General features: G+C 42.2%; 1 protein-coding gene across 4 annotated transcripts in view; it reads left to right on the top strand.

Annotated features, from left to right (window-relative positions):
* LOC144677377 (cAMP-responsive element modulator-like) overlaps window positions 1-22,499 on the top strand; it is a 146,332-nt gene that overhangs the window by 60,826 nt on the left and 63,007 nt on the right. For all 4 annotated transcript variants that reach the window (XM_078537513.1, XM_078537520.1, XM_078537517.1 and 1 more), the window contains 2 exons: window positions 5,210-5,352; window positions 6,561-6,749. In XM_078537513.1, coding sequence (XP_078393639.1) covers window positions 5,210-5,352; window positions 6,561-6,749 — 332 coding nt within the window. The remainder of the gene's footprint in view (window positions 1-5,209; window positions 5,353-6,560; window positions 6,750-22,499) is intronic.

The following is a 22,499-nucleotide window of genomic DNA, read 5'->3' as shown; positions in this document are numbered from 1 at the left end:
TTCCTAAAAAGTAGCTGCCAACCAAGTGAAGCTACAATATAAGATTGCATGCATCCTAAACAGTGGAAGCAGCATGTTATAGAAAAAGCTGAGTAATCCCATAACTACCAGATAAGATCAAAACTCTGCAGTTTTGTCACATCCAATCATTAATGGCAATGGATAATTTGAACAACTAACAGGAAGAGGAGATTTTATCAATATCATCTTAATGTGGGGGTGCATCATGTGAGTGCAAATGACAAATGAAGCATCTGCAACCATCTTCAACCACAAGAGCTGTATGTGTGATCCAACTTGGCCTCCTGCGGTCCCCACAATCACAGAAGCTGGATTTCAGCCAGCGCAATTCACTCCCAAGTGATATGAAGAAATAGCAGAGTGTAGTGGATATAGTAAAGATGCTGGGTCCCAACAGCACGCCATTGTACAGCTGAAGACTTGTAATCTAGAATTTAAAATACAGCTGCAACATTGACACCTACTCAACAAGTTGCTCAGACAACTCCGGTCAAAAGATAGAACAAATCCAAACAGCACTTACCACCTCATCAGCCTACTCTCAATTATCAGCAAACTGACTGAAGGGTTCTCAATGTTGCCAAGCAGCAAATACCAACAATTGCACAGATTCACAGGTTGGCTGCACCATAAGCTGTCATCTCAACCTCATTGCAGCCTCGGTCCAAACATGGACAAAAGACTAAATTCCAGAGTGTGGTGAAAATGAATACCCTTGATATCAAGGCAGCATTTGACTGAATATGGCCTCAGGAAGTCTTAGTAAAATTGAAGCCAATGAGAATTAGGGAGAAAACTTTCTATTAACTGGAGTCATAGCTACTACAAAGGAAGATGGTAAGTTTGTTAGAGGCTTATCAATTCAGTACCATCTTATCGATGCAGGAGTTTTTCAGGGCAGTGATCTAGGCCCAACCATCTTCATCAATGACCTTCCCTCCATCATAAGGTCAGACGAGGGGATTGTTTTTCCCAATGTTGAGTGGTGGTTTAAAAGAAGGCTGTGCATGGACAGGGAGACGAAGCCTCCGAAACAGTGATTAGTCATGTGGGAATACCCCAGTTCAGCTTGACTACATCAACTGAAACTCAAGTGTCGAGTGCATCAGTAAACTCCCTAACTCCCCATTTTTACGAACCGGTTCTTCAGTTGGAACCGGATTGTGTAATGCGACCGCATGGTCGAGGAGATGAGAGTCGCTGTATTGGAGCCATTGCTGCTTAACAGGTCTTCTGGGCTGGACTACCTCTGCACTAGGGTAAGCTGGCCCTGCAAAAGCATGCAGTCTCCTTGGCCTGGAGCTTTCCCAGAAGCAGAGGACAGTGTCTGCTGATGAACTGTGACTATCCTGGATCAGAGAGCTTCCCAAAACTCTGCATTTGCCTCATCTCCATTCCCCTCAACATACCACTGATGACTGAAACTGTTTGGGGGATACAACCAGATTACCAGTTTTAAATGCACCCATTGAATTTACCTGTGCTGGGAGGGAGCATGAAGACTTAAGACTACTTTTGATCTCTTTTTATTCTGTTATGTTGGCGCTTCACTGTAGCAACATGGGTCATTATATTGTTGATGTGATTCTCTTTTCTCTTGGTTATGCAAAGACAATTGTACCTGCATCAAGTTTCCGTAAGGACAATAAAAGTGTATTGAATAAGATTGCAGAAAGTTAGGTTCCATTCACAGCTCCTCAGATATTGAAGAAGTCTGTGCCTACATGCAGCAAGACCTGGACAACATTCAGGCTTGGGCTGATAAGTGGTAAGTAACAGTTATGCCAAGCAGTGGCCATCTCTAACAAGAGATTCTAACCACCTTCCTTTGACATTAAATGGCATATTAACATAGCCAAATTCCCCAACATAAATATCCTGGAGATTACCATCGAACAGAAACTTAACTGGACTGGCCACGTAAATACTGCAACTACAAGAGCAGATCAAAGGTTGAGTTTTCTGCGGCAAGATACTCACTTCCTCACTCACCAAAGCTTGTCCCCCTTCTGCAAGCCAAAGTCAGGAGTGTGACGGAATAATACCCAACTGCCGGAATGAGTGAAGCTCCAACAACACTAGAGAAGCTCAGCATTATCCAGGACAAAGAAGTCTATCTGATTGACACCGATGTACCACCTCAAACATTCACTCACTCCGCTCTTTGGCTACCAAAAAGTATGTACAAGCCTAACTGTGATAGAGGCTAAAGGGCAAGATTCTAACATGCCCAAAATCTATTCATGTTCACATACACAGAATTAGGATCATGGCATAAATTTCCTGTGTAGTGTCAGTTTCAACTCAGTTTTCAATACTTTCATCACTGGCTAAGTAATTCTAATCTAGTAAACAAGACATGGCTGTGGTGTACCATCTGCACATACATCGCAACAGCTCGACGCAGCTTCTTCCAAACCAGGAACCTCTACTGCCTCACAGGACAACGGCTGCAGGCACGACTGAGCACCACCATCTCCATGATCCCCACAATGTCACACATCATTTTGACTTTGAAATATATCACCATTCTTCAGCATTGCTCCCAAACAGCATTAGGAATTCTTTCACAACACAACTGCTGCAGCTACACACTACATTTTCCAGGGCAATTAGGGAAGGGCAATTAGGGAAGGGCAATAAATGCTGGCCTTGCTGGCATTGCTCACATCCCATGAAAGAAGAAAAACCTATTTTTGCCCATAATTAACTCTAGCTAATAAAAATGAACTATGTAGAAGAATAAAATAGGTTATATTTTGTCTTTAAACAAATTCTTCATGCTCATTGAAATGAATCTGTGAGAGAGGAAGAGAAAATTGGGTTGCTCATTAAGCTAAAAGGGAGTACTATACAGGGTGGTACCTGTAAGTTAAGAATATTTCAAGTGACCTCACAATAACTTGCAGTGTACAGTGGTGATGCTCAACAATTGATCATTTGAACCACATTCAAGATTCTTAACAGTCATTCTGCAATGCTTCAGGACTAGACTAGGACTAGAGGAAATTTGTCTGCATTACATGAGGTGTAAAGCTGCAGTTGTTGCGATGTTTTCTAAGTGGATTCTAGAATAGGGAGATAATTAATTTATTTTGTGCGAATCTGAAAATTGTGACTGGTCATTGTAAAATGATAACTGCTGAACTTTGCTTGCAAGTATTCGAGTAATACTGAAAGGTTGCATGTAAATTGGAAATGCTAATCAATCTGCAAGAATGGCCTGTGTATTAGTGTAACATAAGAAGATTACCTTATAGTTGTATTTTGGTGTTAAGTGTATAGTGCAGCTTTTGTTTACACAGTAGTTTTTAAATTGATTGAAACAAAATTATCTTAGGGATGAGGGCATTGTTGGCAAGGCTGATTGCCCATCCTTAGTTGCCTATCAGAAGGTGATAGTGGGCCTTTTAAAGTGTTGCAGTCGATTGAGATGAAACGCCACAGCTCTCTTATGCAAAAAGTTTCAAGATTCCAACCCAGTAGTGAAGAGGGAACAGCATTCTGTGGCTGTGTCAGGATAGCATGTGACTTAGACTGTACCTATGAGATGATGGTATTCCTATTTCCCCCAATGTATTTGCCTATAGGGGATTCGACCGAAGTAGTCTTTACAAGTAGTGTTGTGTATCCTGCATTCTACATACTGCAGCTATGGTACACTGGTGATGGACAACTAGTTTAGATTCATGGATGAGGTGCTGTACAAGGAAGACTATTCCAAAGTTCTGCTATCCTGCCTTCCACCTTTCTGCTGCCCTTATTCTAACTCACGCAGTTCCCTTCACCCATCATCCTTGTGCTTGCTGGCCTTCTCATGGCTTTTGGTTAAGTAACACTTTGATTTAAAAATTCTTATTCTTGTTTTCAAATGTCCCCATGCCCTTCCTGATCCCTCCTGTAATCCTTCTGTATGAGCTCTGCGCCCCTCCAATTCTGGCCTTTTGCACATCCTTTTTGTTTTTCAAAGCTCCACCATTGTCAACTGTGCTTTTAGCTAACTAGTGTGGGATTCCCTCCCTTAACTTCTCCACTTTTCTGTTCTCCTTTAATAAGCTGCTTAAAACCTCCCTCTTTGACCAACCTCTTCTTTATCTGTTCAAGTATTTCCTTATGTGGCTCGATGTCAAATTTTGTTTGTAATGCAAGTTATTGTTGTTATCAGTCCAAGCCTGGCTATTTTCCTGGTCTTGCTCATAGCGGGAATGGACTGCTTGATTATTCAAGGCATTACGAAAGGTGTTGAGCACTGTGTAATCATCAGTGAACAAATCATTGTGATCCTATAGTGGAGGGAAGTTCACTGATAAAGCAATGTTTTAGATATTGTCTGAGGTTAGACCTGTAATTTGTATTCAAAATCTGTTCAAAATAGCTTATCTGTCTGTTAGTATAAAGTTGTTTAAAATAGTTTATAAGAAATTATGTCTATGCATCACATGCCGTATGTCCCAATTGTAGAAGTCAAATTCGAGATGTTACATATTTTAATTGCAAGGATGAAATTGGGCTGGTTGTGAGCATCATTTTATTTTTGGGCAATCTTTCCCAATAAAGCTCTATAATCATGACACATCAATTGGCAGACAATCGGGCAACAAAGGGAATAGGATACTGCATGAACATTCTCATTCTCAATTATGGTGGAGGGCAGCACTTGCATGGAAATGATGATGCTGAAATCTATCACCCAAAAGTGCCTGTTGACCATCTCACACAGTCGACCCCTGAGATTCCCAGCTGCATAGATGCTGGAGTCCAACTAATTTGGTTCGAGCTTGATGCACTTTTTAACTTAACTATGTAAATTTTTCACAGCTGCTGGTCAAAAACATAGTTGTGAAAACAATTGTGCTTATGGAAATCTCTACTTGCATTTGTTTTCTGAAGGAAGTTTTATTTTGCGAATATAATTTGCTTCACCTCTGAATAGTTATATGATTCATTTTTCATTGTGATTCCTAGTTGCTCCTTCAATGAAGTATTGGGAATCCTTGAGTTAACAATATTCATTTGGTGGAGTTAGTGCATTTGGTAATTAGTTTTAGCTTCTCATTCTGTAGAATTGTATTTTGAAGATGTTGTAAAAGAACCAAGGTTTAAGATTTTTTAATAAGTAGTAAAATTACATTTGTGGCAGTCTTTCTTTTATATCGCAATTAGCTGAACTTAGATAATGTTATTTCAGAAAAATCCTAAATGAATTATCTTCTGATGCACCTGGTGTTCCAAAGATTGATGAAGAAAAATCCGAGGAAGAGGGAGCAACAGCTGCTATCACTACAATGGCAGTACCAACATCTATCTACCAGACAAGTACTGGCCAATACAGTATGTACTATCGTTTTAACTTATCATATTTATTGATGTATCAATGCTTGCATCAGTGAACTTAAATAGTTACTTAATCTAATTTCTTACCTCTTACTGTGATGCACTATCATTTTTCAACAGCATTAGCAAGGCATATTTGTTGATTAAAATTATGTTGTTTGAATTGCAGCATCTAGGAACTCCCCCCTTGATCTAATGGTCAAAAAGCCATACAGAGAAGGTTCTTATGTTTGTCCCTTGCACTGTGCATAATGAGTTGAACTCAATTACAATTGGTTCAATGTCCTAACCAGTTGAGGGGTCAAATCAGACTACTGTTCAATGTCCTGCTATAGAGAGAGTGTGCGTGCATGCATGTATGCATATCAGCTGAGACCATGCCAGGGTTCTGATGCTTTCCTTGCTCTCTAGGTTCATAGTTGTGTGAGTTTTAGGGAACTGTACATGTTATTACACAATACTGCAAAAGTTCAGGGAGGGAGAAAGCTGGGGCTAAAACTTCAAAAGAAAACGGCTAGAACATGGTATTGAATGCATAAATCTACTGTTACAAACTTTATTTGAAAGTATGCTTTCTATGTTATTTCAGAATCTATAGGTTTATCCAAAATTATCTTTTTAATTCCAGAAGAGTTAATTCTCTGGCTCCACCTCTTGGTTGGCTAACTGATCCTTGGTTTGTTTCCTAAGCATCAGATTGGTCATGTCCTATCTGGTCCTTCATTATCCTTTTTTAAAATCAATCACCTCGATAGCAGATTTTTTTTTGTTTAAGGATATATATAATTATGGTCTCGTTGGTGACTTTTAACATGTGTAAACATGCTCATTTTGAAACTTTTCATCCGTTTCAGTGTTAAATCTTTATTTTGTAAATATTTTAGTTTCATTTCTAAATTGTAAAGTAGGGGCACAAGGACCGCATCAGGCTGTCATTAACTTTGCATTACTGAAATGAAAAGTTGCCATTGTAGCATATTCCTTCCTCAGTGAGAAGCACAATATGGATGCTTTTTAATCATTGTATTAAAGCATCTGTGATAAATTCAAAATGATCATAAAATCTATGTAGTTCAGTATTCCAGTTTGTCAAGGTAATTTCTCTTTGCAATTTCTCTGCCATGTTGTCAAGATAATTTTCTTTGAAAAAAAAGTTTCTATACCTTGTCTGGCATTTTCACATTACTTTGATCTGTTCTTTATAGTTGCCATTGCTCAAGGTGGAACTATCCAGATTGCAAATCCGGGAGCTGACGGTGTACAGGGATTACAGACACTTACAATGACAAATGCTGGAACACCTCAGCCTGGGGCAACCATCGTGCAATATGCTACACAGTCAAGTGATGGGACACAACAGTTCTTTGTTCCAGGCAGCCAAGTCGTTGTTCAAGGTATGAGAAGTAGATTTATTTGGCAAGATGATATTGCAGCAGTGTTTTAGAAGAAAAGCATTGAAGAACTAAAGGGGTTTGTTGAAAGCTGATACTCTGACAAAAGGAAAAGGCTTGCTTTATCAGAAAAGCTGCAAGTATTCATCATTGCTGTAATTTAGAAAAATAGCAGATGACATATGATGAATTTGTTTCTACATCCCTGTAACCTTAAAGGCAACCTAACAACCACTCTGATAAAACACTGGGCTCTTGACCAGATGACCTGGATTTAAATTTCATGAGTTTTGGGCATAGGACAAGTTTGTTAGTCTCAATGGGATGAAGGAAAAGCTGGTCTATAGCAATTCTATCCTATATCAACCAGGCATGCTTTGTGTGACTGCTCAAAAGATAATGGAGAAGCATTTTTTAATTCTGCTATTTTACAGTCAACAATATGAATTTGTATTGGTCAGTATTTGGTAACAGAATCAAAGTTTGGCTTTATATCATAGAAACAATACTACATTTTTAACCATACTACATTTTTAACCATAAATTTCAAAAAGATAATATCACAGTTTTGGAGCCAGACGGCTCATCATATTTTCTAGCTGCTCTTCTGAAGGCAATAAATTAAGAAGTGGCATCAGCCTGCAATTTTCAAGTATACACTGGCAATGAAGTGAGAGGTATATGAAGTCTGCAGAGAGGGAGAAGTATATGAAGTCAGCAGAGATGGAAGTGAAATTGCCAGAGAGAGGAAGGAACATATTCCGCTGTTTCTAAGGACAGATGGAGGGAACTGATTTGGCTGAACACTGGCATTTATGCTGGTAGGGAACTCTATTGAAGGTGAAGTAATTTAGCTATTTTTCGCTAAAGCTGCTTGAAAACATAGCAGCCTTAGAGGGGGTGCAGAGGAGATTACATAGGACAAACGGCCCAACCAATCCTGCCAATGTTTATGCTCCACTCGAGCTTTCTCCCATCTTGCCTTATCTCAATCTCCTGTTGTAACCATTTATTCCCTTCTCCCTCATATGCTTGTCTAGTTTCCTGTTACATGCATCTATACTATTCACTTTAACCACTGTGATAGTGGATATTCTATATTATCACGATTCTTTGATTGAAGACATTTCTCCTGAACGCCCTGTTGGATTTCTCAGCGACTATCTTATATTGGTGGCCTCTAGTTATGCTCTCCCCACAAGAGGAAACGTTCAAGTTATGAGAGATTTTGATAGAGTGGATATAGAGAGAAAGATCTCTATTAGGTCACCTCTCAGTCTCCCTTTTTCAAGGAGGAGACCTAGCATGTCAATTCTTTCCAGATATATGTACCCTTGTTTTTCTGGTATCATCCTTGTAAATCCTATTTGCACCCTCTCCAGTGCCTCTACATCTTTTCTATAATATGGCAACCAGAACTGCATGTCTTAATTGTGGCCTAATCAAGGTCCAGTACAAGTTTAGTTTAACTTCCCTACTTTTCAATTCTATCCTTCTAGAAATAAAATCTAGTGCTTGGTTTGTTTTTTTTTAAATGGCCTTTCTAGAATGTTTCCAGGGATGTGGGACTTAACTGGAGAAGCTACATAACATGGATTTCCTTACAATAGAGAAAATTTAGGGGAGATTTAATACACATATTCAAAATCATGAAGGTTTTGATAGTTAAAAAAGGTGAAAATTACGAACATACATACAAACATAGGAGCAGGAATAGGCCACTCGGCCCTTCGAGCCTGCACCTCCATTCAATAATAACATGGCTGATCTGAATGTAACCTCGACCCCACATTCCTGCCCACCCCCGATAACCTTTCACCCCTTTGTTAATCAAGAATCTGTCTAGCACTGCCTTAAAAATATTTAAAGACTCTGCTTCCACTGCCTTTTGATGAAGACTCACAACCCTCAAAGAAAAAATTTCTCTTCATCTCTGGCTTAAATGAAAGACCCCTTAGTTTTAAACAGTGACCCCTAGTTCTAGATTCTCCCACAAGAGGAAACATCCTCTCTACATCCACCCTGTCAAGACCCTTCAGGATCTTAAAGGTTTTAATTAAGTCACCTCTTACTCTTCTAAATTCCAGTGGATACAAGCCTAACCTGTCCAACCTTTTCTCATAAGACAACCTACCCATTCTTGGTATTAGTCTAGTAAACCTTCTCTGAACTGCTTCTAATGCATCTTACTGTAAATAAGGAGACCAGTACTGTACATGATACTCCAGGTGTGGTCTCACCAATGCCCCGTACAACTGAAGCATAACCTCCCTACAATAAATGATAACATTCTATTAACTTGCTTAATTATCTGCTGTAGATGCATACTAACCTTTTGTGACTCTTGCACTAGGACACCCAGATCCCTGTGAATCTCAGAACTCTGCATAAGACCATAAGACGTAGGAGCAGAAGTAGGCCATTCAGCTCATCGAGTCTGCTCCACCATTCAATGAGATCATGGCTGATCTGATAATCCTCACCTCCACTTTCCTGCCTTGTCCTCATAACCCTTGATTCCCTTACTGATTAAAAATCTGTTTATCCCAGCCTTGAATATACTTAAGGATCCAGCCTCTACAGCCCTCTGTGGTAATGAATTCCACAGATTGACTACCCTCTGAGAGAAGAAATTCCTCCTCATCTCTGTTTTAACTAGGCGCCCCCTTACTCTGAGATAAGGTCCTCTGGTCCTAGGCTCTCCAACAAGGGGAAACAACTTTTCAACGTCTACCCTGTCAAGCCCTCTAAAATCTTATGTGTTTCAATAAGGCTGCCTCTCATTCTTCTAAACTCCAATGAGTACAGGCCCAGCCTACTCAACCTCTCCTCATAAGAAAATCCCTCCATATCTGGGATCAACCTAGTGAACCTTCTCTGGACTGCTTCCAATGCCAGTATATCTTTCCTTAGATAAGGGGACCAAAATTTTTCACAGTATTCTAGGTGTGGTCTAACTAGTGCCTTGCATAGTTTTAGCAAGACTTCCCTATTTTTATAGTCCATTCCCTTTGAAATAAAGGTCAACATTCCATTTGCCTTCCCCATTACCTGTTGAACTTATACGTTAGCTTTTTGGGATTCATGCACAATGACTCCCAAATCCCTCTGTGCTGCACCCTTCTGCAGTCTTTCTCCATTTAAATAATATTCAGCTCCTCTATTCTCTCTCACTTCTCCAAAGTGCATAACCTCACTTTTTCCCACATTATATTCCATCTGCCAAGTTTTTGCCCACTCACTTAACCTGTCTATATCCCTCTGTGGGCTCCTTGTGTCATCCTCATCACTTGCCTTCCCACCTATTTTTGTGTTATCCGCATAGTACATTCACTTCCCTCATCTAAGTCGTTAATATATATTGTAAATAATTGAGGACCCAGAACTGATCCCTGTGGCACTCCACTAATTACAGGTTGCCATCCTGAAAATGGCCCCCTTATCCCAACTCTCTGTCTTCTATTGGTTAGCCAATCCTCTATCTATACTAATATACTACCCCCAACACCATGGGCTCTTATTTATTAAGTAGCCTTATGTGCGGTGCCTTATCGAACACCTTTGGAAATTAAAATATATTACATCTGCTGGTTCCCTTTTATCTATCCTGCTTGTTACCTCCTCAAAGAATTCTAATAAATAAGTTCCCCTTCATGAAGCCATGCTGACTCTGCTTGATTAGATTATGTATTTCTAAATGCTCTGCTATTACATCCTTTGTCATAAACTCCAACATTTTCCTAATATCAGATGTTAAGCTAACTGGCCTCTAGTTCTCTCTTTTTTGTCTCCCTCCCTTTTTGAATAAGGGTGTTACATTGGCCATTCTCCAATCCTCTGGGACTTCTCCAGAATCTAAGGATTCTTGGAAGATTACTACTAGTGCATCCGCTATCTCTGTAGCTAATTCTTTTAATATCCTAGGATGCAACCCATCAGGTCCAGAGGACGTATCAACCTTTAGCCCCATTAGTTTCCCTAGTACTTTTTCTCTAGTGATAGTTATTGTATTTATTTCCTTCCCCCACTTTTGCCCCCTGATTATTTAGTATTTATGGAATGCTATTAGTATCTTCTACCGTAAAGACTGAAGCAAAGTATTTATTCAACTCCTCTGCCATTTCCTGGTTCCCCATTATTATTTCCCCAGCCTCATTCTGTAAGGTGCTGATGTTCACTTTGGCCTCTCTCTTCCTTTTTATATATTTAAAGCTCTTACTGTCTGTTTTTATATTACTTGCTAGTTTACCCTCAAAGTTTATTTTCTCCCTCTCTTTTTTGGGTCATCTTTTGTTGGTTTTTAAAATTTTCCCAATCCTCTGGCTTACCACTAATCTTTGCCATGTTGCATGTTTTTTCTTTTAATTTGATACTGTCCTTAACTTCATTGGTTAACCATGGTTGGTTTATCCCCTTCCTTGAACCCTTCTTCCTCACTAGGATATATCTTTGTTGAGAGTCATGAACTATTTTCTTAAACGTCTGCCATCGTTCATCAACTGTCTTTTCTGCTAAACTGCGTTCCCAGTCAACTCCAGCCAGCTCTGCCCTCATTCCATTGTAATTACCCTTATTTATGTTAGCACAGTTGTTTCCGAATCGAGTTTCTCACTCTCAATCTGAATGCTAAATTCTACCATATTATGGTCACTGTTTCCTAGGGGATCCTTTACTCTGAGATCATTTATTAAACCTGCCTTATTACATATTACCAGATCCAAAATAGCCTGATCCCTGGTTGGATTCACAACGTATTGCTCTAGGAATCTGTCCTGAATACACTCTATGAATTCTTGCTCATGTCTACCTCTGCCAATTTGATTTTCCCAATCTACATGAAGATTAAAGTCACCCATGATTAATGTACTGCCTTTTTTACATTCCCTCATTTTCTCCAGATTTATTTTCTGTCCTGCAGTATAGCTACTGTCAGGGGGCCTATAGACTACACCCACAAGTGTCTTCCCCATGTTATTTCTTACCTCCGCCCATATAGATTCTGCATCTTCTGATCCACGATCATTTCTTGCTATCATACTTATTCCATCTCATACTAACAAAGATACCCCACCACCCTTTCCTTCCCGCCTGTCCTTTTGAAAAGCCACATACCCCTGAATATTTAGTTCTCAGCTTTGATCTCCTTGTAATCATGTCTCCGTAAGGGTTTTAAGATCATACCCATGAACCTGTATTTGTGCCGTTAATTCATTTATTTTGTTCTGAACACTACGTGCATTTAAGTAAAGGGCCATTAATTTTGTCTTTTTACCATTTTTTTCCCCCTTTGACCTTATTTGCACACTCTGTCTCTCTCTGTCACACTGATTACCCCTGCTGCCCCGCAAGGCTGCCATATCCTTTTGCTTTGTAAGCCTATGTAACCCCTTTCCAGAACCGCCCCCCCCCCATCTATTTAGTTTAAAGCCCTCTCTACAGCCCAAGTTATTCGGTTCACCAGGACACTGGTCCCAGCGTGGTTCAAGTGAAGCCCGTCCCACCAGAACAGCTCAATCTCTCACCATTTGGATAATAAGCTTTTTTATTCTTCCTGCCAAAGTGAACGATTTCATATTTGCCCACATTATACTTCATTTGCCAGATCTTTGCCCACTCAGTTAATCTATCTATGTCACTTCATCGCCTCCTTATGTCCTCTTCACAATTTACTCTTCTACCTACCTTTGTGTCGTCAGCAAATTTAGCAACCATTCCTTCAGTCCCTTCATCCAAGTCATTTATTTAAATTGTAAAAGGTGGAGGTCCCTGTGGCACACCACTCATCACATCCAGCCAACCAGAAAAAGACCCATTTATACCAACTCTCTGCTTCCTGTTAGCTAGCCAATCTTCTATCCATGCCGATATGTTACCCCCTCCACCATGAGCTTTTATTTTCTGCAATAACCTTTTTCAGTAGCAGAAGGATCAGTAGCCAGAGGACACAGATTTAAGGTAGTTGGCAGAAAAACAAAATAATTTTTTTATGCAGTGTGTTATGATATGGAATACATTACCTGAATGGGTGGTGATAGCAGATTCACAAAGGGAATTGGATAAACATTTGAAGGGGAATAAAGTACAGGCTTGTGAGAAAAGGGCTGTGAAATTGAACTGTTTTCAAGAGTTAGCACAGGCACAATGGGCTGCAAAGCCTCCTGTGCTGTATCATTCTTAGATCTATGATTCTTTGACTTTTGTACTTGTGCTGGGCTCTGCAATAGTTGAGGGAGGGAATGTTCATATCACATGTTCTTCCCATTTAATTGCCTCTCAATTATCATTCTTCACTGGATGTGGTCGAGCTGTAGTGCTTATTATTTTGTTCATGGGATGTGGATGTCGTTGGCTAGGCCAACATTTATTGTCCATTCCTAATTGCCCTTGAGAAGATGATGGTGAGCTGCCTTCTTGAACTGCTTCAGACCATGCGGTGTGGGTATACCAGTAGTGTGTCAGGGAGGGAGTTCCAGGATTTTGATCTATTGGTTCTATGACCACTTAGAACTGGCTACCAATGTCCTGATTTTGAGCTCCCAGATCTATCCTTAATCTGTCCTATATAACACATTGAAAATACCATAGTATGATATAGAAATGCAAGATGTTGTCCTGTAAATGCACTTTATTTATTCTCCTTAGGTATTGCTTCACGACATTGCTTATGAATCTTTAAAGATCTATGCACTAGAATTTGCACAGATATCTATCTATCTTAGCCTCTTTTAATGGTTTTCTCTTCTGGATGTATATATACATCCAGAGGGAAAAAGCATTAAAAAGGATGTATGTAACACTGCACTTTTCCAAGTTAAATGTCATTTGGCAGTAACAAGCTAGCAGATTGTGGTCCTCAACATCTGCATCTAGATCATTGATAGACCTAGTAAAGAGTAATCGTCCTAATGCCGATTCCTGCAAAGCAGCTCTGGTAACCAGTCTCCAACAGATCTAAATCCATCAATCTGATGGAGGTGCCTTTATTATGGAGATGAAACTGTCTCCAAATGGATTGTCTGACCAATGCTGTTTTATATATCTGTCTACGACAGGTGAGTTAGTGAGGATGAGGTCAACTCAATGCCTGACACAGGTCTAGTCTGGCAATTCATCACTGAGTACAACCTGTATGTATCTTGTTTCTCTCAGTTCTGGCTTCAGTGCGGAAGTGTACCAAATTTTCAGATCAAAAGAATAGTTGATCTTGATTAGCCATGTCATTGTTATACCTCAATCGTTTGTATTTAATAGAGTCATGTGCTGTAGAGAACTTGCACTTGACTGTGTACCATTGCGCCTCCCTCTGGTGGGTCTGTCCTAATGCCAGGGTGGGGTGCATATTTAGCAATGGTGACAGAGGGGATTGGGATGTTGGCTGATAAATGCAACTCTAAAAGTACAACTATTGCAAGATGATGGTTTGTTTGCTTATGGAACAACTTTCCTGATGGGCACCAGTGTCTAGACGTTATTGGGTCAACTCAGCTGGCATTTCATGTATCCTGTTGTTATACAATATCTGGGTTGTTGCTGATGGGCTCATCTCCTACTTTTCTTATTTTTTTTTCTAATTATATTTTTAACAACTTTGTGGATTGCTAGGCTATTTACTGAGAGCATTCAGCATCAACCATGTAGTGTAGAAGAGAGTTAAGTACAAGCCAAGCTGAGTAGAGGCGTAATATTAGCAACATAACGTATTGGTGCGTTTGCACTTATATCTGCAGCACCCTTAGTACTTTTCTTTTATATTAATGACGCTATGTAGTTTTGTGTTGTCACTGACTGGAAGGAACGATCTACAGTCTGAAACAGCCTGGGCATGAATCCAGAGCTGAGTGACTCCAGAGGTAGTTTTTTAAAAAAAGCTGTGTATAATTAACACAGGTAGGATGGTATTTTAGCCCATTATTGGGCATTGCCAATTGTTGTGAGTTTTTATTTGTATAATTGAGTGACTAGGCTACTTTAGAGGACACCAAGTCTATCACGCTGTGTGGACTAGAGTTGTAAAAATCCAGACTAGCTAGGGGGTGCAGGTTCCCTACTTTGAAGCACGTGAGTAAATCAATTGGGATTTTACCACAATGCAGTAGCTTTCATGGTAATTTTTTTTATGCTAGTCCACAAATTGCTAGATAAATTGTGAAACTGAATTCAATATATCATAATGAAATTTGAACTCAACTTCTGGGCTACTGGTCTAGTACAACTACATTAAACTCTTGCTGCATGTTCAACTGGTAGTGTATTTTCTGCAAGTCAGGTGGCTCTTGATTGACTTCCAAACCAAATTACACCACATAAAAATGAATAAAACTGTAGGTAACATCACCGGAGCTGGTCTGAGTGGAAGGAGAATCAAAGGGTCAGATTTTATGCTGGGTAGAAATATCAGGCGGAATTTTCCATTCCGGAGACTAAGTGCATTGGTGAGCGGGTTTTGTGACGTGTTTCCCGTTGGGTAGTGGGCAGGAATTCACGCCTGAGTTCACATTCGAAAGCTCATTAATTATACATCAGCAAGTAGCTCTCCGCCCCGCTGTTACCTAATGGGGTCAAAGGTCCAGGCACCATATTTTCACGCCACCTGACCACGCACGTTACTTACAGCAGGCCAGCTGTGTGCAGGAAACTTCTTGAGATGGTTTCAACGAAGAAAAAAAGCTGCTCTCAGATTCAGCAGTGACTCGCTTGAGGCCCTCATCCACGGAGTCTGCCAGCACCGGGATGTCCTCCACCTGAGTGATGGCTCCAGGAGGCCCACCAGCCTCTTCTCGCCAGCCTGGGAGGTGGTTGCAAGGGTGGTCAGCTCATTGGGCACCTGCCCAAGAAATGTTATCCAGTGCAGGAAGAGGATGAATGATTTCATCTGCTCCGTCAGGGTAAGTCAACCTTCAGCTCATGCCAATCTCACAGTTTCATAATGGCATCATGCACTCAAAGGGTTACACTGCACAGGGATCTCACACTATATTAGCCGGGAAAACATCAGCACTGATTCTCTCACAGGCACTTCAACATCACCAGCAATTTTTCTTTATTCTTTCATGGGGTGAGGGCATCACTGGCAAGGTCAGTATTTCTTGCCCATCCCTAATTGGCCTTGAACTGAGTGACTTGCTAGGCCATTTCAGAAAGCAGTTGAGAGTCAACCACATTGCTGTGGATCTGGAGCCATGTATAGGCCAGACCGGGTACGGATGCCACATTTCCTTCCCTGAGGGACATTAGGTGAACCAGATGGGTTTTTACAACAATCAGTGATCTATGATCTATCATACCGATAAACTCCATCTTTAGCCCTTAACTGGGAGGGCTCAGCACACAGCAGGCATGCACGCTTCCCAGCCTCTCCTCCATCTCTTCTCATCACGTTTCATTCCATTTATTTCCTTCAGGCCAAGCTCACCCACAACTGGAGGGTGAAATCTCAGACAGGAGGAGGGCGGCAGATGTCCAGGAGCTGTGTCAGTTTGAGGAGGATGCCGTCAAGCTGGCAGGTGAAGATGACCTTCTCCTGTCGGGAAGGCGCGATCGACCTCTCCCAGCAAGCCAGTATGGATGAGCCCTCCATGAGTTGATCACATCCTGACAATCACAGTGAGTGACATGCAATGCTGTATTCTGCCTGCATATGAACTAAATTTATCCTCTCTCTCTTACAGACACCAGCAGGCCCAGGCAGAGCTCCAGTCCAAACATAAGCCCCAGCTCCCAGGCCATCTCAAGAGGAGGATGCATCAGATGAAGAACCGTAACTTAATTTACCTGCACCCTCCACCAATACAGAGACACACCCCGATGGGTTATAGATTAGGCTCGGGGCTACATTCTGGGGAAACGCCTCACTGACACATCTCCGCAGCAGTTGGAGGTGGCGACAGCACTGGTCTCTGGCAGTCGGAGGACTGCTGGAGATCAGGCACCCACTGCGTCTGAGTCAGATGATGAGCCTCTGCAAACGGCCATCTCTAACATGTTTGAGATGCAACAACAGGCAGCGAAAATTCAGAGTTGCGAGAGGCATTCAGCAGACTAGTGCAAAGGATGCAGGAGTCCGTCTGTGTTCTGTCTAATATCGTGACTCTGACATACAAGCTCTTCGAGGTTTCCGTGGGAAGGGTGGCGCCTGCCTCAGAGACCTTGGTCCAGCACTTCATGCCAGTTTTGCGTTCGGACCTGCACTCCATCACTATAAGTATTGGTAGGATCGATCGGTAGCTAGGCGGTGGGGTGGGGTTCCTTGACTTCCCTCCAGGAGCCCCTTCTCTTCAGGGAGTCAGGCAGGGACCCTGGGCACTCATAGGGAGGAGGACCAGCAGCTGGAGGCTCAGGAGCCATCCATGCAGGTGACTGCAAAAATGTCCACCCAATCCCAATCCCCTCTACCTGTGATCCCATCATCTCCAGCTGTATGGGCTGAGGAGGGTGCACCTGCCCCACAGCAGGTGACCTAAAGCAGGTTGGGGCCCTCCAGGTCTTGGCCCTCTAGAAGACTCCTGCCAAAGTCATCAAAGACATCAAGGCATAGCAGTCACCAGGCTGCCACCACCTCTGCTGCGGATGTACCAGGAAATATTACGAAACTTTGACATCTGATGTGATATGGCAGATGGATATTGCTGGGCTGACCAAATCCCAAAGGGAAACTTGGCCAAGCTATCACAATGATTTGCAGTTTGTATTTTTTATTACAAGAAGGTAAGTGCGCTGAAGTCAGAAGTAAAGATTCCACTACCACTTTTGGAGATTTTAAATATTAAATTAAAATGTTTATTATGAAAGAAAAGTAAACTTAAACACACAAGATTAGTTACACAGTTAAATTTTGTCTTATAACATTTCCCGAAAGATTTCTACTTAGCTAGACTCAAAAATAAACACCCATTTTGGGCAACAATCCAAATAGATTCTTAATCTATAAAACATTCGGTAATATTACTACAAGGCACGCACTTGCTATAAGGGAGGTATTTCACGGGGCTTTCCTCTCCTTTGACAATGGAAATCCAAGGCTAAAGCAAAACCTTGCTTTCTGGAACAAGCAAGCACTTCTCAGGGGTGGCTAGAGGCTGCTTTTTCACAGCTATGTCTCTGCACAATTCACCTTTCGAGATGTCACAAGGCCACACCCTCACACAGCTTTCAATCTTCCCTTAAATTTATTTTCTTCCCTTTTATCTCTAAACTTTCTTCGGAAGCTACCTTTCCTAGAATATAAAAATCTTTCATGTTGTCATTATGGTAGGCACTTACGGGAAAAAGAAACTTAATAACTTTGCCTTATTTTACAACTTTTTCCGTGGTAAAACTTCCTATTATGCCTCTTTGAAGTTCAACAGCTAACAATTCATCATGTATTTACTTGGATCTCATCTTAGCTCGCCCATCTCCATTTCAAAATGCCTGCTTTACGCCTAACCCCTTTGATGAATTAAACCTTGCAGTCTAACTATCTTCAGTTAAATTAAATTAGACACACACACACGCCTGCTTCACAATATCCAAAAGTAATATTAGGAAAAATGATATTCTCTTTACACACTACTTCTGGATCACTGGTGTTCAATCACTGTATATATCATGCACCTTTGTAAATACATTTGCTGTTCACAAGAATGGTCTTGTTACTTGAAAGCGTCATGCAAATGCATCTGTGCACTCTCTTATTATGAGGGTGAGCCATGCTCCCACTCAGTGATTGCCTCCCTTTGTGAGCCTCACATTCCTGTGATATGTAGCTGACTCCTGATAGTTACTCGACCCTTGTGTTATGTCAGGGAGATGTGTCAAACTCTTTACTGGAAGTGTTTTCAAAATGCATTAGTAACCTCTATCCTTACAAGACAACATGGAGTTCACAGAATCACAGAATCTTTGCCTGCAGAAGGCCATTCGGCCCATTAATCATGCTCAATAGCCTTGGAGGGTTAGCAGTGATTGTTTTTCAAAATCAGATGGCTGTTATCATTGGTACTGCCAAAGCACAAGACCTGCAGCCATGATGGTCTCTCCAACCATGCGCGCATCATAATGTCTGCTAAAAAATTCTCATGAAGGTGGTAACGACTGCATCAAGTCCTGTGACGCAGCGTTTGCACTGTCTACCAACTTTTACTTCCCAGACCACATGGGTACAGGGTTTGCTGCTGATCTTTCCAAAGACTAGAGATAGAGATAGAGGGTTGAAGGTGCAAGTCCAAATGCTGAACTTGCTCTCTATGTTACTGGTTGTAAAGGCCTTTCAGTGCACTGGCATGGCACTAAGGAACAGAGGAATGTTGCCTGCACCTTACTCCTCCTGGAATCTTGTGGCTATAAGTGTGGCATGAGCACATCTTCCACATCCTGCTTCTTCAATGGCATCCTCACGTGGAAGCTGACCCTGATCTCCCTCTTCAGGTTCCTGCTGTTCCTGCCCTCCCTCGCCCGAAGAGCTCTCAGCCTCCCCCAAATCTCCCTCTGGCAAGGGATCCCCTTTTGAAGCGCCAGTTTGTGAAGCAACAGACCACGGTTATGTGGAACAGCCCCTTTGGAGAGTACTGCAGAGTCCCACCTGAGTGGTCCAAATGCTTCATCGAGTGTGAACTTCACAAAACGATGAGCCTTACTGTAGAGGGCATCTGTCACCTCCTTGATACATTTATGTGCTGAGGTCTGTGAGATGCCGCATAGGTCCCCTGTAGATCCTTGGAATGATCTGCAGGCAAATAAACTGAGCGTGGTGGTGACCTTCAGGAGCACTGGCATGGGATGTCCTCCCAGATCCTCCCGCAGAATGTGGCAGATATGATCCACCACATCTCTTGACAAGTGCGGCATTGTTTTTTGCTCATCTCTAGATAGGAAACTCTTCCTTGGTCACGCGAGTCTCCTACATGGGATGGATCTAACCTACTCATCCTCTGGGTCTTTCTGGGGATCCTCTGGACCATGGATTTCAGACAGGTCCTCCTCTCAGACCTGTGCTAGTTGGCACCAGGCCCTTCTCCTCCTCACTGCTATTAAGAAGGCAGCATTGAACGCAGGCTCCATTATTCAATCCTCCGTCCACCTGTGGACTGATGGATGCAACAGATTAATGAATACTGAGCAAATATAGTAGACCTCCCACTTGCATGTAGAAAGCCACTGTCATGCCCTAGAGCTGTGTCTGTGCTACTAGCTTTTCGTTGATACAGCCTTGTAGCTGAGGCACAAACTCACTTCTCTAGGTGACCAAGATGCCAACCCTGATACTTGACATCTCATCCCACAGGGGTTGGAAAAGGTTTGGAAGCATTCATGAAATGTGCCACCTTACCAAAGGCACTCGTGCAATCTCTGATCTGGTATACCAATTAAGCTCAACTTGCACTTCAGCAATGACTGGATGCCCTTTGGTCCGTTATCCATGCCAACTGGAGAAAGCACATTAAAGACTTTCTTTGATGACCTGGCAAATATGCAGCAGCTGTGCTTCCTTTATGGTTGCCTGCATTTTCCATTCTCACGTACCTCTCTGTTAGTGCTCAAATGAAGCAACTGTATTATGAAGCCAATGACTTCTGCAGTCTCTCGTTAAAGCGCATCAAAAGGCAGTGGCTCCAATTGCGCCTTTTCAAGGAAGTCTTCCTCTTTTCTGTCAGCTCTGACTCTATTTTAATGTTGTGACTCTAAGCAGTGTGAGGGTGCCCCCTGAAAGGACCTCTTAGTCCAGCTGTGGGCTCCTCCCACTCTGCCTCAGACCCCTCCCGTGCAGATTCTTTTCCAATTTTGATTTCAAACTGCGCAATAACTTTGGGGTTTCAAGATGGTGGTGTTGCATTTCTACTTCGAGATCAGCTTCGACCCTCCTCCGTCAGTGTTCAGGTCTATCCAATCTTTCTGGAACCTCACAATGTGCAAGTCGTGCTCCCTCCCGTTATTCTCCAGCCTTCCCAGTAACCCTAGATCCTATTGTTATTGTGGTGTCTATTTCAGCCCTCCCACACTTGAGCCCATCTTTGCTGATGTCCCCATGCCCCATGTGGACCTCACTCTTTCCCATCTTGAGGCTATGTGCACAGTGACATGCAGAGGAGAAACCCCACCGCCCCCCCCAACCAGGAGAGCTTTGAGTATTCCCCACCTCCCATTACCTTTTCACCATTTACAGGCTGAAGATGCCTTCCCTAACCATGGCCATCCCATCTTCAGCCCAGTACTGAGCCAGACAATCCCATCACCACCCATGAGCACAATGAACACACCCTGCACACCAAGCTGTGCCTTATTCCCATTGAGCACACAGGCCTTGGATAGGACTACGACGTACATGCAATGCATAGCCCTATAGCATGACCCGCAAAGCCCCAGGACTGCCTTTAATCACTCACCCTGACGATAAAGTACACAAAACCCCAAGACTGCCTTTAATCTGTCACTCTAACTCCTCGGCCCCAGACCGGGGACTATGACTGTCTTTCAATGAGCTTTCTCATTCCTTCTTGACTTATCACAACACAGTCTCCTTCCCCCACACCCCACATCCATGAGTCTCTGTGCAACTCATCCCTCTTGTGCACACTAACACAGCCCCCACCACCCACCCCTCTGCCATTTCAGAGTCTGTGTACATCCCCTCCCATTCATACAGTTCGATTTTCATCCACCCCCTTCTGTGTCTGCTTTCTCATCTTCCATATAGGGCTCCAGCTTCTCCACCCTCGGTCTCCCCTCTGCTTGCCATCGTCTGGCCCCCACCCTCAGCCCCACTATTGTGGAGTATCTAAAAGACACTCAACACAGTCGGTTTTAGATAGATCAGCAGCAGTTCTTTATTTAGTACCTGTACACAAGGAAATACTCTTTCAGAATGCTCTAAAAGGCTATTCGAAGTTACACATTTTCTGTCAGTTATATATCACAGAATCGTTACGATGCAGAAGGAGACCATACAGCCCATCGTGTCTGCACCAGCTCTCCGAATAAATATTACGACTTAGTGCTTTCCCCTGTCTTTTCCATAGAACCATAGAACACTACAGCACAGAAAAACAGGCCATTCGGTCCTTCTAGTCTGTGCCAAAATATTATTCCGCTAGTCCCATTGACCTGCACCTAGTCCATAACCCTCCAGACCTCCCCCATCCATGTATCTATCTAATTTGTTCTTAAAACTTAAGAGTGAGCCCGCATTTACCACGTCAGATGGTAGCTCGTTCCACACTCTCACCACTCTCTGAGTGAAGAAGTTCTCCCTAATGTTCCCCCTAAACCTTTCCCCTTTCACCATACCCTTGTACATTGTTTCTATTCAAATAATCATCTAGGGCCCTCTTGAATGAACCTGCTTCCACCACACTTCTAGGCAGTGCATTCCATACTTGAGCCACTCACTGTGTGAAAAAGTTTTTTCTCACATCACATTTGGTTCTTTTGCAAATCACTTTAAATCTGTGCCCTCTTGTTCTTGATCCTTTGACGAGCGGGAACAGTTTCTCCCTATCTACTTTATCCAGCCCCCTCATGATTTTGAAATCTCTATCAAATCTCATCTTAGCCTTCTCCTTTCCAAGGAGAACGTTCCCAACCTCTCCAATCTACCTTCATAACTGAAGTTTCTCATCCCTGGAACCATTCTTGTAAACCTCTTCTCCAACGCGCTCACATCCTTTTACCCCATCTTTTGAGGTAACTCATCATTAACTCACAATGTTCTTATCTTGTATGTCTAATTGTTACATCCTTAATTACAAATGAGTCTACAACATAAACACAGAATGACCG

The sequence above is a fragment of the Cetorhinus maximus genome, chromosome 3, assembly GCF_964194155.1.
Source record: "Cetorhinus maximus chromosome 3, sCetMax3.hap1.1, whole genome shotgun sequence".
Taxonomy (NCBI): domain Eukaryota; kingdom Metazoa; phylum Chordata; class Chondrichthyes; order Lamniformes; family Cetorhinidae; genus Cetorhinus; species Cetorhinus maximus.
This window is presented reverse-complemented; position numbering and strand designations above follow the sequence as displayed.